This window comes from Scylla paramamosain, chromosome 43 (assembly GCF_035594125.1).
Source record: "Scylla paramamosain isolate STU-SP2022 chromosome 43, ASM3559412v1, whole genome shotgun sequence".
Classification (NCBI taxonomy): domain Eukaryota; kingdom Metazoa; phylum Arthropoda; class Malacostraca; order Decapoda; family Portunidae; genus Scylla; species Scylla paramamosain.
Window position 1 is genome coordinate 3,899,684 of NC_087193.1, and position 15,000 is coordinate 3,914,683.

Genomic DNA, 15,000 nt, shown 5'->3' on the forward strand with positions numbered 1-15,000 from the left:
ATAGTCGTGAACAAACTGTCTGTCAGTATTTGGTGGGAGTTGCGCTGGTGCACTTCATGATTTCGACTCTTTGGAGATTAAATTCTGAACAGTGAGCGTGACAGAGAATGAGAAAGTGAGTTAACGAGAAATTAAGACGATGATAGTGATTGTGGCAAGTCTCGATTCCATTAATCGCTTAAATTCAAAGTGCGTGAGTTCCCGTTAGTGAATATTAAGGCAGTGATAGTGAGCGCTGAAAATTTTGGTTATATTATGGATTTAAATTCTAAGAGCGAGTTTTTCGTTACTAAGTATAAAGAGAAATGCACAAATCGAGACGTGATAAAGACTGAAAAATAAATAATAAAAGATAATTGTCAGAAATAAATAAATAAATAATAAGAATGATAATAATAATAATAATAATAATAATAATAATAATAATAATAATAATAATAATGATAATAATGATAATAATAATAATAGAAGAAAAGACAGAGCGTTTATAGGAGCAGAAAGAAAACATGCAATGATAAATAATAAAAAAAAAAGAAGTGAAGAGAAAGATGTGTAGTAAACATGAGTAAAGTGAAAATTAAATTAAAGAAATATGAGTAGATATGAAAAAAAAAATGCATACAAAGTTGATTTAGCTTTCGTAAATATTGATAGTATTGTTAATATAGATTGTGTGTGTGTGTGTGTGTGTGTGTGAGTAACAGCAGCAGTAGTAGTAGTAGTAGTAGTAGTAGTAGTAGTAGTAGTAGTAGTAGGAGCACGAGGAGGAGGAGGAGGAGGAGGATTTGATTTTACACACACACACACACACACACACACACACACACACACACACACACACACACACACACACACACACACACACACACACACACACATACATACACACACACACACACACACACACACACACACACACACACACACACACACACATACACACAAACACACACAACCCTTTCTAATCCATCTTATCACTAGAGCTCTTACCTCTGTGGGCGAGTGAGGGAGATAGTGAGTGAGGGAGGGAAGGATAGAGAATGTTTCTGTTTTTGTGTTGTGAAGGGCCTGTGTTGCCTCAGTGTTACTTTTATAACTTCAAAACAAAGGTATTAGTGTGTTTGTGTGTGTGTGTGTGTGTGTGTGTGTGTGTGTGTGTGTGCGTGCATACAATTGCTTCTCTCCATTAGACATCCCACCCCCCCCCAAAAAAAAAGCACGATCAAACAAAGCGAAGAGAAAAAGAAGGAAAACAAATTGAGTTAAAGTCGTGGCGGCAGTGTGGTCGTAAATCAAGGCAAACACAACACTAATGAGTGAAACACAAGTACGCCAGAGGCACGGCAGTCAGGGATTCGTGGAGTTTTTACACCCTTGCTATCTCTGGCTGCGTGTGAGTGGCTGCGCACCAAACCGGTTCTCGTAATATATCTGTAAATTCATAAATCTAACTTGAAGCGGGTTTCTCTCCTCATCAGGACACAGGTGAGGAGAACCACCGCCAATTAACCTGTCGCTGCAACTTTGACGACCACCCACGGGAGGAGAGAAGGGCGGCGTGGCGGGAAGCGGTGGTGGGCGGCAAGGATGAGCGGTGAAGTGAGCCCTGCCCTCAGTGAACATTCCCCGCGGCCGCGATGAGGCTGGGGGCATGGGCGTGGCTGCTCTGCCTCGCCGTCACCGCCAGTGAGGGCAGCGAGGAGGGAGTGCTGACGAAGGATCTGGTCCCCTACAGCAGCGCCACGGTCCTCAGCCGCTCCCCCAGGGCCGTCTGCTCCTCAACCATCAGTAAGTCTTGTTGCTGATTTGTTAATCGTCTTGAGTAATTGATTGACTAACTGGTTTAACTCTCACTGTAATTCTTTCATTGATGTAGCTTCTTTTTAGTTCAGTAAAATAGACTGTTTTCTTTTATTTATCTATTTATAATTCATTTTATTCTATTTATTTTTTATTTTTTTCCTGTACGTCTAAGAGCGGCTCTGGCCAAGGGTAACTGAAAAGAAAAGTGGTCATTGAAGGTGGCAGTCTCTCAAGAAGACAGTCCTACAGCAAGTCAAGAATTACCCTGTGAAGTGTCTTGAAAACCTCCCTCTTTAGAAACTAAAGTCGCAGGCAGGCGGAAGTACAGAAGTAGGCAGGGAGTTCAGGAATTCACCAGTATAGTGCACGTGTGCAGTGTAATTTTCAAAGACAACAGTGACGTCAGGAGAGATTGAGGAGTTTAAAAGAAAAATCTAGTACCATTATTTTTTTTTATCAATTTTTCTTCTATCTTTTATCTTTTTTGCTGAATATAATCAAGAGTTACTCAAAGGAAAATGGCAAATGTCGTGTTGTCATCAGCGGTCGAAGGATGAATGGCACCGCACCAACGGGATCATATGGCGCTGGTTTTTACGCTCACTTTTTACCATGAGTCACTTGGAGTTGTGTGTCTCCTGAAGGACGTGAAAAAAGAGGAACCTGATGTGTGTGTGTGTGTGTGTGTGTGTGTGTGTGTGTGTGTGTGTGTGTGTTCCCCTTCCCCCTCTCTGTCCCACCTGTCCTCGTGTATACCTGTTCTGTCGCCAGTGAGTCCCTTATCGTTATCACTCGCGCGGTACAAGACACGTGACTTCAGGGAACGAGGTGCCGGTTATATTGTTTTAAGGGAACAAAAATAAGACCATGGGTGACGAATGCTACTACGACTCCACCTCCTCTTTTGCAGTCAGTCTGTCTTTGAAAGTCTCACTTTACTTGCAAGGATATTAAGCCCGAAGAGATAGTAAAGTAATAGCTAATTGATTCCAGCCACAGTAGACGACATGAAATCAAGGGAAAAATTCTACAGGGAGGGAAAATTTTTGTAGGAGAAACTTGCGTATCCAGCTAATCATCTCTATGGCCTTTAAAAATAGTCGTGATGAGAGACATTTTTCAGAATGTTTTTTTTTTACGGTTCTAGTGACAGATAAACACGATTTCTCCATTATCAACAGGAAAAACAGGAAAAACAGTCTTCAGAAACCGGGTAATCATCTCTATGGGTTCTGAGAATAATAGTGGTGATGGAGCAAAGTTTCAGAGTGCGCGCCTTTAAACCGTGACAATCTAGCAATGCAATACCGTTGAGTGACAAATATTCGGTGGTGTTTCAGCCATCACGCCCTCCAATGACGATCTGTACTGGCATGTGGGGAATGTACAGGATGTGTGGTGCTCTGTAGTGGCGCAAAACGACAGCAGTGTAGCCGCCAAAAACCTTGTATTCTTTAAGGGCACTGACAGACTTCAGCACCAGGTAATAGTATTAGTCCCGCCTTGCTGGTCTTGTTCTTGTTATTGTTATTTATCTTCTCCTCCTCCTCATCTTTGTTTCTTTTTCTCCTCCTCTTGTTGTTCTTGGTCTTGTTCTTATTCTTCTTGTTCCTAATTTCTTCCTTTCTTCTTCTTCTTCTTCTTCTTCTTCTTCTTCTTCTTCTTCAGTTATATTTCTCGTTTTCTTTACGTTTATTTTTTCTACTTCTTTCTCCATCTGTGTTATTATCTTGCTTTAAATCTCTCTCTCTCTCTCTCTCTCTCTCTCTCTCTCTCTCTCTCTCTCTCTCTCTCTCTCTCTCTCTCTCTCTCTCTCTCTCATTTTCTTTTGTATATATTGTCGTCTTTTGTAAATATTATCCTCGTTTTCTTTTCCATGTTCTTCCGTTCTTCTGTGCGTTCTCTTGTTCCTCTTCGTTATAGGGATGGACGTCACTTGCGCATAACGAGCGTCGTTTTGTTTTACGTTATAACGAATGAAAGTTGCTTTTTTTTTCTTTTCTTTGTTGCGTAGTTGAGGAAATACATTTTTATTTTTATTTATTTGATTATTTATTTATTTGTTTATTCATTCATTTATTTATTTGTAGTAGTAAAAGAACTGTAGCTTTCACTTGTTTATTTATTTTTTATTTATTTATTTGTTTGTTTATTTATTGTTTTTTCTTTTTTTAATTTTGCAGATTTCCTTGCGTTAATTCCTAGATACAGTGTTTTTTCTTTCTTTCTTCTTTCTTTTATTTTCTTTACAAAACTCTCTAACTAACAGTGAGGAGTGAATAAATGCAAAGGCAAAGACGTCAGGGAGAGCCGTTGGAAAGGCGACTCTCCGAACCCCACAGCTGACTGACTGAGGAAACTGTCCACCAATCACAGCAATGAGAACCGTACCCCCCGAAACCTGCCTCGCCCTATTACGTGCATTCTTCAGGCTGCTGTAGAAATTATTGACGATGTTCTTAATGTTTTATTTTAAGGTTTTGGTGATAGTTTAATAAGGATTCTACGATAAAAGTGTAACAGAAAACTTGAAAACTCGTCAGATCAACTCCGTGGTCTTTGAAAGTAGATGAGAGAATAAAGCTTTTAAGATTAAGAACATAAAATAAAGGACGGTGTAAGAAATTAGCAGGCGTACACGTGGCAGTCTCCATATAAAACATTACTATTTATATCTATCTTCATCCTTGTCTTACATTATCTTTTAAAGCTCCCTATTCACTCGACACTAACAGCCTGATTCCCGCATCTATTCCAGTCACCAGCCACTCTATTTGAAAACCCATTTCTTCCTGTCTCTTCTTTGAATCTAACTCGACCAAGCATGACCCGTTACTTCTCTACTCCTGTCCTGATTACTGAGCCTGTGGGTTTTGTTTACATCCGTGTTTATATCTCTTTGTCACTTCATTACTTTTATCAGATCTCACAAGCTACTCTTGCAGGCTGCCGATTGGTGGAGACACGGCAGCAGGATGTGACGTCATTCCCAGAGTGTGGCTGCCTCCTAAGAGACACACACACGTCATACCCTCCATAGGTGACACGCATGCACTAACACACTAACATATCTTGCCTTGAGTTGTGTTAAAGTACATATTGTTTTTCTTATTTATGCTACTACGGTGAGCACGCACACAAGCACACGCACGCATATACACGCAAATGCCGTCTCTCTCTCTCTCTCTCTCTCTCTCTCTCTCTCTCTCTCTCTCTCTCTCATAATAACCCTCACAACCCTTAACTACCATCACCCTGATCACCATCACCATTAACAGCTTGTGCACGGTGATTACCATAACCATAATTTTCAACACTACTAAGGTACTAATTGTTATTGAATCTTTGTTAATTATTGCTAGTTGATGATTAATTGCTTGTTAGTTATTGGCATTTTTACTTTTTACTGTCTTATTTATTTATTTATTTATTTATTTATTTATTTAACTATTTACTTTTTTATGTTTAATGTATTTTATTTTTTAGGGGTTATTTTTTCTTATTTATTTACTAGTTCATTTATTTATTTATTTATTTATTTGCCTATGTCTACTGTATTTCGAATTCTCAGATTATTTTTCATCGGTATATCTGTTATTTTTTATTTTTTTTATCTATATATAGAATCGCATTTTGTTATTTATTTATTTATTTATTTTTTGCTCTTTTATCTATAGTCATGGGTTTTATTAACAATCTTTTTTTCCGTTTTCTTTTTTCTGCTTCTTCCCATTTTTTTTTTTAGGAGGTTGGGCTTTGTTCTCATTTTCTTTCGTTTTCTTTCTGACTGTATTTTTTTAGTATTCCATTTATCAATATTTTTCTGCTGTTTTTTTTTTTAAGTATTTGCATTTTATTTTCCTAGGTGTATTATTATTATTATTATTATTATTATTATTATTATTATTATTATCATTATTGTTGTTGTTGTCGTTGTTGTTGATGTTGTTGTTGTTGTTGCTTAATTTCCAGATTTTTACACGATCCGCTTTGTCGCTCTTATCTGTAAATACTTGTTTTTCGTGGATATTGTTATCATTATCATTATTATCTTTCCATGTCTTATCTGTTCTATGTTTTTTATTGTTGATTCTTTAGTGTTTGCTGTTGTCTTTTACTGTGGCTTTTTATTTTTGTCTCTTACTTATTTTTTTTATGTGTGGATGGTTACATACAAATTATCAAACCTTATTTTTGTTTTAATTGTTTCTAAAACCATGTATGCTACTTGCGATGCTTTTTTTTTTTTTAACTGGCAATTATGATTATTCTTCTCTTTTCATGAATTATTTGTGTCGATTCGTATTCCATGTATTTTATTTATTTATTTATTTATTTACTTATTTATTTATTTATTTATTTTTACTGATTTACTCCTCTTTATTTCCACATTCGTTTTTGATGCCATGATACAAATTAAGATAATAAATTAATGAATAAAGTAGCTTCATTACAAAAGTCACTGTGAACGCAAAAAAAAAAAAAAAAAAAAAAACAGTTTCATTGATGGAATACTCAGTAATGCATCCTTTTGCTCCACTTTTCTTATATCATACATTTATTTATTACAACCTTGAACTCTTGGGACACGCAATGCAACGCTTCATGACGCAACATGTGACGTCACGACTCTCTGGACCAATGGCGCTGCTGTTTGGCGATGTCACGAATACCCGGTGGCGTTACTGGAATGGTGATGTCACGAATACTGATGGCGTTACTGGGTGGTGATGTTACGAATACCCATTGGCTTTTCTGCTTGATGTGACAGGTGGTGAACAGCACAACCATTCGAACCACCCTTAACCTGACGCAGCCTGAGAAGTTTAAGCTGATGTGTACTGATCAGAATGGCAACCTGTGCATGGCGCAGGTGAAGATTGGATGTGAGTCTTACACGCCTTGTTGTTCCCCGCACCTGTTCACCTGTACAAGTGGAGAAACTAACCTGGTATGAGACAAAAAAAAAAAAAACTGGTGAACTATTTTGACAGCTTAGAAAAGAGTTAATTTTCCGGTAAAACAACAAAAAAATGACTCACAGTTTTGCGTTTTCATCACCGAGTCATACCAGGTTAGTGTTTTCGCAACAGTACACCTGTGTAGTGTAATAATGGAGGAACTTTAACTTGGTATAAGACACATGAAAAAAAGAATTGGTTAGCTTTTTTGACAGCGTAGAAAAGTATTAATTCTCAAGTAAAAAACGAAAAATTGACTCAGGTTTGCATTTTAATCAGTCAAGTCTGTACCAGGTTATTTTTTTTTCTTAATAGTACAGTACACACCTGACCTCACCTCACCTGTCTCATTCGTTGTTTCCCTTGCATATTAGTCTACCTTACCTGTTTAATTCATAAAACATAATTTTCTTCACCTACCACTATAATTTCTTGGTTTTCACCTCGTCTGTTTAATCTGCGCCATATGACCTTCGATATTGCGGCGCCATAAGCTAAATCAATCAGTTTATTTAAGTTATACAACGTTGTTTTCTCCACTTGTTAGTCTAGTTTAGCGACCTTCGCCTCACCTGTCATCTGTACAGCGTTACTTTCTCCACCCACCAATGTCCTCTTAACTACCATAACTACACTTACTGTATTTTTAATTCACATCACCACTACCTTTGCAACTCCAGTCTGCCCTACCTACAACAACAATATTTTCAACTACTCACAACTCCCATCCCTTGACAACCATCACCCTAATCACCACCTACCGATGTTGCCTTCCCATGCTCACCTCACCTCATGTCTTCTCGCACAGACGAGCCTTTGGACGTGGAGGACCTGAAGTGCATCTCACATAACTGGGAGTTCTTCTCTTGCACCTGGAAACTTCCTAACAACCCAGTGCAGGACGTGGCCAACGAATACGTGGCTTACCTCATATCTACCGTGTGAGTGTGGCAGCGAACACAAAGGAAGAACGAATTGCAGTGGATCTTTGGTCCCCGCGAGGCTGTCTGCGATAGTCATGAGGGAAAGGAAAGGAATGTTTAGCTTTTCAGAAGTTTGTATCGTGAAGGTTTATAAGGAGCGGGGCGTGATTCACTGCTGTGCTGCAAGTGTGTGTGTTTATTCAGTGGTGCATTCATTTATTTTTCAACGTTTCGTTTACTTGTCAGTTTTGTTTATCTTGTATACTTATTCATTTATTATATTCACACACACACACACACACACACACACACACACACACACACACACACACACACACATTGCAGAGTGTTAATTTACTAATTCATCCCTAGGGACCCTTCAAAGAGAAGCCTTTGCGACTGTAACGGCTACACCCCACTGCTGGACGACACCTGCTCCTGTCATGACACCTGCTGCCTGTGGTCCGGTGAGTCGTACTTCAACACCGACCGGAAGGTGGAGGTGATGTTCTTGGCCAGCAATGAGCTGGGCTCCGCCAACTTCAGCCACACTTTTGACAACTATGCCGTGGGTAAGGCAGCAATAGGGAGGTGTGTGTGTGTGTGTGTGTGTGTGTGTGAAAGAGATAAGTAAGGGGAAGGGAGAGGAGTGGGAAGCAAACAGCCTTGGCCTGAAGTCCGCGCCCTCCGTGTCCTCCCGCAGTGGTGCCCGCCGCGATGTCCAGCGTGAGCGTGGCGGGCGTGCCGGGGCGGCGAGAGGCGGTGGTGGGGTGGACGCTGCCGCCCCCGATGGGCACCTTTGCCGAGGCTGCCGCAGGGGTGTTGGTGCGGGTGGACCACCGCCTGGCCGAGGGCGTGGAGTCACCATTATCCCCATCACCACCACCATCACCAACAGCAGCAGCAGCAGCAGCAGCAGCAGGAGACTGGATCCTGGTAAGTACAGTATACGAGTACATGTACTGGTGTTTGAGTGTGTGTGTGTGTGTTTAGGTGTGTGTGTGTGCCCGCGCGCATAGCAAGTCCCACATTCCCCATCTTTCTATAAGGGAACGCTGCTGCCGTGCCACAACGACACCTGCAAGACCGGGCAGCACAGAATCTTGCTGGAGTTCTGGTGGCGCCGCTTCGAGGTGCGAGTGCTCCTGCGTTCTGCCGCGGCTCCTGCGCCCTTGGAAGAGGACGACTCGTGGTCAGACTGGGAACCTCGCAACGTGACGACCCCGCCCTCTGGTGAGTGCGTGTGTGTGCGTGTGTGTTTGTGTGTGTGTGTGTGTGTATAAGTAAGTGTACTGTGACTGTGCCTTTGAGCGCTAACCTGCCCTGCGGGGCCCAGTGCCCGACGCCCCTCCGGCGGTGGGTCCCGGCACCTTCCAGGTGACGCAGCGGGGGTTCCCGAGCCTGTGTGACCTGACCCTCACCTGGCAGCAGGTGCCGCCGCTCCTCCACAACGGACCAGACTTCGGCTACCTGGTGCAGGTGTGCGGCACCCCACGCGGGTGAGTGGCGGTGTGTAGTGTGTAGTGGCGTGATGTGTGTTGCGGTGTGTGTGGCGCCGGACGCGGGTGTGTGGTGGTGTGTGGTGGTGTGCCCCTGGCGGCCTGAGTGGTGTGGTGCTGTGCTGCATAAAGACGAGACTGTGTTGCAGAAGACTGACTGGCAGTGTCACTCTGTGCTGCAGGGACGAGGGCGAAGGCGAGGGCGAGGAGGTGCTGGCGCAGATCGCAGTCAGTGAAACCTTCGTGGTGTTCCGTAACTTGTCCACCGTGGCGCCCTACACGTGAGTGTTGCGCTGGCTGTGTTGCTGTTGTTGTTGTTGTTGTTGTTGTTGTTGTTGTTGTTGTTGTTGTTGTGTTGTTTTGTTGTTGTATTGTTATTGTTGCTGTTGTTGTTATTGTTGCTGTTGTGTTGTTGTTGTTGTTGTTGCTGTTGTTGTTGTATTATCGCCGCCACCGTACAGTGATGAGGCGCCCTGTGTTGCAGGCTGCGGGTGGCGGCAAGGAACAGGGAGGGCCACAGCAGCACGTGGTCGGCGGTGGGCGTGCGTCCCGGCAGGCCAGCGCCGCCGCTGCTGCCGGTAGTGGTGCTGCACGCCGGGGAGGGGCAGGACGCCTTGTATGAGTTGCGCTGGCGGCCTGGCGACACCCCGCGCCACACCGTGTACGTGTGCACCGGTGCGCAGGAGGGCACCAACCCGTGCACGGTGAGGGAGGTCTGCGCGTCCTGTGGTCTGCTTGTGTGCTGCACTTGTTCCTCTTTGTCTGCTACCATAACACTTCCTCCTCAGCACTGCCCCAGCCAGTAACAATCCCTGGCCCCCAACCTGCCCCAGCAATTAATAGCCCCTGCCCCCCTCCCTGCCCCAGCCTGTAACAGACCCCTTGCCACCCCCCACCCTGCCTCAGCCAGTAACATCTCCTGCCTCCACTCTGCCCCAGCCAGTAACATCCCCTGTCCCCGACCCTGCCCCTACACCCATCGTGCCCCAACCAGTAACAGTTCCCCTGTCTCCCACCCTGCCTCAGCCAGTGACAGCCCCTGATCCCCCACACCCTGCCTCAGCCAGTGACAGCCCCTGATCCCCCACACCCTGCCCCAGCCAGTGACAGCCCCTGATCCCCCACACCCTGCCCCAGCCAGTGACAGCCCCTGATCCCCCACACCCTGCCCCAGCCAGTGACAGTCCCTGCCCCTCCCACCCTGCCCCAGCCAGTAACAGGCTCCCCTACCCCCACCCTGCCCCTGCCAGTAACAGGCTCCCCTACCCCCACCCTGCCCCTGCCAGTAACAGCCTCCCCTACCCGCATCCTGCCTTAGTTAGTAACATCCCCTGCCCCTGTCCTGCCCAAGCCAGTAACAGCCCCTGCCCCCCACCCTGCCCCAAGCAGTAACAGCTCCCTGTCCCCTACCCTGTCCTATCAGGTAACAGCCCCTGCCCCAATAACATTTCCTGCCCCCCACCCTGCCCCAGCCAGTAACATCCCCTGCCCCGTACCCTACCTCAGCCAGTAACAGCCTCCCCCACCCCAAACAGGGCCAGCTGGCCTGGACCAGCGTGGACAACTCCTCCTCCGCTAACTTCACGCTGCGTGACTTCGGGCTGCAGGGCGCGGCGGGGCAGGTGACCTTCGCCTTGTCGCAGGAGGACCAGGTCGGGACGTCCAGCGGCCTGGCGTGGGACCGCTGCGTCACCCCTCAGCTCTTCACCACCGCCCTCGCCCCGCCCAAGCTGGAGGACGCCCCCCTCGCGTGAGTCTCGTCACTCTGTGTTGCTTTGCCTCATGCAATGTTGCCTGTGTGGTGTTGCCCGCAGTGTTGCCACACCTGTAATGTCGTACACCTGCCTCACCTCCCCAGGGGAAGCTCGTGGGTGGAGCTGCCGTGGTCTCTGGACTGCCGCTCTTGGGCGGGCGTGGTGGAGGCCACGGAGGCCTCCTACTGCCGCGGGGGTCACCGCTACCCGTCCAACTGCACAGGTGAGGACACTGACTCAATGACTGTGTGTGAAGACCACGCGGAGGCAACACTCCCGCGGTGATATTCGTCAACAGAATGAAGGCAGGCCACGACCTGCAGGCGCCTGCTGCAAACTGACACCGTGATGTAACCTGCTGGCATGCATAAGTTGTAGGTGTAGGTGGAGGGAACAACGCAGGTAACACCCATGGGGGTGGGGGAGGCGTGTTGTGAAGGCAAGGAGAGGTGGAAAGGAAGAAGAAGGCAGGGAGGACAAGGAGGTGAGAAGAGCACTGTAGCTTAGGTGTGCTTTGCAGCGGAGGTGATGTTCGCGACGGGGGACGCCTGGCAGGAGCCGTTCACACTGAATGATTTGGACAGCGACGCGCAGTATACCGCGTGGCTCAGGATACAGTACCGCAGCGGACGTTCACAGTGGTCTGAGGGCGTCACCTTCACCACGAGCACACCAGGTGAGTGAAATCACGCTGTAAAATCCTGAAAACGAGGACATAATAACGAAGAAGAAATCTTAAGACTATTTAGCGGTGAAATGACACAGTTCAGTTCATCCCGGCCTACCCTGCGTCATTTCCCTCTTTTTTATCTGTCTCAAGTGTAGCAGCAGGAGGAAAGATAACGATGAAAAAAAAAAAAAAAAAAAAAAAAAAAACTCAGCTCAGTTTATCTCAGTCTGTCATACAATTGTTCCGTTTTCTGTGGCGTGTTTCAGGTGTGGAGGCGTGGCTCATTGTGGTGTTGGTGACGGTGGGCCTCATCTGCACTGTGGCCGTCCTGCTCTTCCTGGTCTACAGCAAGAGGTGAGAGAGAGAGAGAGAGAGAGAGAGAGAGAGAGAGAGAGAGAGAGAGAGAGAGAGAGAGAGAGAGAGAATTTATTATCTCATGTGTCTTCTGCAGGAAATTTGTGGATAATCTGAAGAAGTTACGTCTGCAGCCTTCCCTTCCTTCTGGTCTTGTTACTGAGGTGAGTGTGTGTGTGTGTCCTGCCCACATAATAATGACTTCGACCATCGCCAATCAAGTTCATGACACAAGAAGTATTATTTGTTATTTATTTATTTATTTATTTTCGTGGCAGAGGCAGCCGGGTTCCCAAGGCAGCGGCGGCGGGGGGGAGGGCTGCGCTGATGGCACTGCTGTCAGTGAGAATACCGTCTCAGCCTTCGTCAGGAACCCCGGCTACTCCCACATCCTGCCTACACTCTTCGGCAGGAGGTAAGTACGAGTATGTGCATGTGGGGTATAGATATTGCTCTGAACACACACACACACACACACACACACACACACACACACACACACACACACACACTTTATTCCCATCATGTCATCAGGCCATCCTTGACCTTGGAGGAGGAGAGAAACAGTGAGGTCAGCGGGCGTGGCGTGGCACAGGAGGGTACAGTGGGGCCTTCCGCACACCAGCATCGGGCGGAGGCAGACGACAACGCCCACAACACAGCTGCTGAGCGAGCCGCTACTGACGAGGGCAACGAAGTCCCCTGCGGCGCCTCGTCCTCCACCTTAGTGCCTCTACTGAAGCGGGCCGCGCCTACCTACGTGACGCCGTACTTCTCCGAGAGTGAGAGTGAAAGCCGCGATGCCTGTCCCACAGAACCTCTCTTCCCGAGGAGTCAGGCAGCGCAGCAGGCAGGCGGTGGTGGTGGTGGTGGTGGTGGTGGGTACGTCCCGCCGTCAGAGTGTCATAGGCTTCCTGGCACCTCAGGGAACATGGCGGTGCAGCACGGGGACGACACAGGCGCCGCAGGTCAGAGCTACGTGCAGGCTGATGCCTTTCCCCACGCCACTGTCTCACCTGACGCGGCAGACGCCAGGAACACCCCCGCTGAGGACCACTGGTATATGGGCCTTGACTCGCCGGTGGTGGGAGGCGACTCTGCACGCTCCCAGGACCCGCCAGACCCGACACACGACCCCGTCACCTCCGTCACCCGTGTCACCCCCGTCACCCCCACCCCTGACTCTCCAGCACCTAGTCACGACCCGGGAGTTCCTTCACTGATCCCAATGTCCCTTCGCGGCGATGAGAAAAATGCCGAGGCGAAGGAACAGGAGAAACCCAGTTATGTCGCGCTCCCTGACGCCCAGCTCAGCATGAAGTGGCTGAAGGGAGACCACGCTACTGCCGGCGATAATGAACCCAGTTATGTAGCGCTCCCTGACGCCCAGCTCAGCATGAAGTGGCTGGAGGGAGACCACGCTACTGCCGGCGATAATGAACCCAGTTATGTAGCGCTCCCTGACGCCCAGCTCAGCATGAAGTGGCTGGAGGGAGACCACGCTACTGCCGGCGATAATGAACCCAGTTATGTCGCGCTCCCTGACGCCCAGCTCAGCATGAAGTGGCTGAAGGGAGACCACGCTACTGCCGGCGATAATGAACCCAGTTATGTAGCGCTCCCTGACGCCCAGCTCAGCATGAACTGGCAGGGCGGCGGCCATGCTGCTCCCGGCGATGGTAAACTCTGCGCCAAGGAAGGTGAGAGGCACGAGAAGCCGCCCTGCCTGCCCAGTGGCACGCCAGCCCCGGGGTACACTGCAGTGCAGCCTCCAGACTTCGGGAAACCAGCGGAAGAGAGCACGCGATTAATGGCGGAGGATTTGGAGCGCAAACCTCACCTTCCTGATGCTAACTTCATGTCCGCGCTGCTGCCCAGGCCTCAGCACGCCCTTGTCGTGCCTCACCCCACTGTGTCTGCTGCTTTCCCTGCCGTAATCCCTGGTGCCTTTGAAGTCCCCAATGTGGCCCACAAACTTGATGTCCCCAGTACCAGTGAGATCCCCAGCGAAGCCCAGGAGCATTGTAATTTTCTGTCGAGTACTGCAGAAGTTGGCGGGTACCTGCCACTCCTCGGGCTGGCGACAGACGACAAAAGCGACTCAAGAACGACTCGTAATTCTTGGTTTACCTCCCTCCAGCCCTCCAAGCCCCTCACCTCCTCCACGCCCTCCCAGCACCCCGCGACAGGCATCTCCTTCGTCATGCTCAGTAATTTGTTCTCCAGAGGTGACAAAAGTGACGAGCCTGACGTGAAGGAAAGTGAAGTAAACGCCCGCAGTGACACGGACGAGAGAACTGAGAACGAGGAGAACGAGGCGGCAGAGAACGAAAACCAGGCCTTTGGTGATTTGCCGAAGGGATACAGCAGGGTGGGTGACGAAGAGTGAAGGGAGGAGAGGCGTACTTCCTTTCAGGCTAATGATTCTCTTATGGTTTAGCCAAAAAGCCTTTATTTCTTCATTATCTATTTTTTTTTTCCGGTGACAGTACATTGCCTCATGATTTCTCTGATTTACAAAGAGAAATGGCAGTAATTTAACACGAACTAGAAGCAGGGACGCGTTGAACAAAGACACCTAGTGACATGTTACAGAAAGTTCTCTTGACTTGGGGAAGGAACACATCACCTCCTGTACTGTTGTGGCTCCCCAGGTCTGATTGAAGCTTACAGTGTGGTGTTTCAAGACGACTGGCTGCAGAAGTGATCGAATGTGTAATCTATATCCTTGAGTGTCTAATGATATCGCAGCTCGGTACAATCCCTTAGGTTTATGCCAGTGAAGTAACAAGTGTCAGTGTCGTACTATCGTTAGCGGCTGGAAGGCTAAGCTAGTAATTACTGAGTCTGTAATTTCTATAAGTATTGTTTATTAAACTTCTCTTTATTTCCTTTTCTATTTTATTACTGTTTGTATTAATTAGGTTTTAGTTAGTATCTGTTTTAGTTAGCCTCGTGTTTTCTTTACTTTCAAAATAAAACTTTAAACTTGGAGAAAAGTCTCTCTCTCTCTCTCTCTCTCTCTCTCTCTCTCTC

General features: G+C 47.2%; 1 protein-coding gene across 4 annotated transcripts in view; it reads left to right on the top strand.

Moving 5' to 3' along the window:
- Positions 1–14,963, top strand: part of LOC135093530 (uncharacterized) — a 15,272-nt gene extending 309 nt beyond the window's left edge. The window contains exons 1-18 of one of the 4 annotated variants that reach the window (XM_063992849.1): positions 1–115; positions 1,479–1,788; positions 3,144–3,286; positions 6,575–6,689; positions 7,573–7,705; positions 8,060–8,259; positions 8,391–8,623; positions 8,737–8,920; positions 9,024–9,186; positions 9,369–9,467; positions 9,671–9,890; positions 10,722–10,936; positions 11,045–11,163; positions 11,461–11,616; positions 11,877–11,964; positions 12,062–12,128; positions 12,243–12,379; positions 12,499–14,963. The exon at positions 1–115 is cut by the window's left edge and continues 43 nt beyond it. In XM_063992849.1, coding sequence (XP_063848919.1) covers positions 1,638–1,788; positions 3,144–3,286; positions 6,575–6,689; positions 7,573–7,705; positions 8,060–8,259; positions 8,391–8,623; positions 8,737–8,920; positions 9,024–9,186; positions 9,369–9,467; positions 9,671–9,890; positions 10,722–10,936; positions 11,045–11,163; positions 11,461–11,616; positions 11,877–11,964; positions 12,062–12,128; positions 12,243–12,379; positions 12,499–14,353 — 4,278 coding nt within the window. In that variant the 5' untranslated portion in view covers positions 1–115; positions 1,479–1,637 and the 3' untranslated portion in view covers positions 14,354–14,963. Of the gene's footprint in view, positions 116–813; positions 1,110–1,478; positions 1,789–3,143; positions 3,287–6,574; positions 6,690–7,572; positions 7,706–8,059; positions 8,260–8,390; positions 8,624–8,736; positions 8,921–9,023; positions 9,187–9,368; positions 9,468–9,670; positions 9,891–10,721; positions 10,937–11,044; positions 11,164–11,460; positions 11,617–11,876; positions 11,965–12,061; positions 12,129–12,242; positions 12,380–12,498 lie in introns of those variants that run through there. The other 3 variants (XM_063992847.1, XM_063992848.1, XM_063992850.1) reach the window with 3 other exon arrangements.
- Positions 14,964–15,000: the final 37 nt, after the last annotated feature.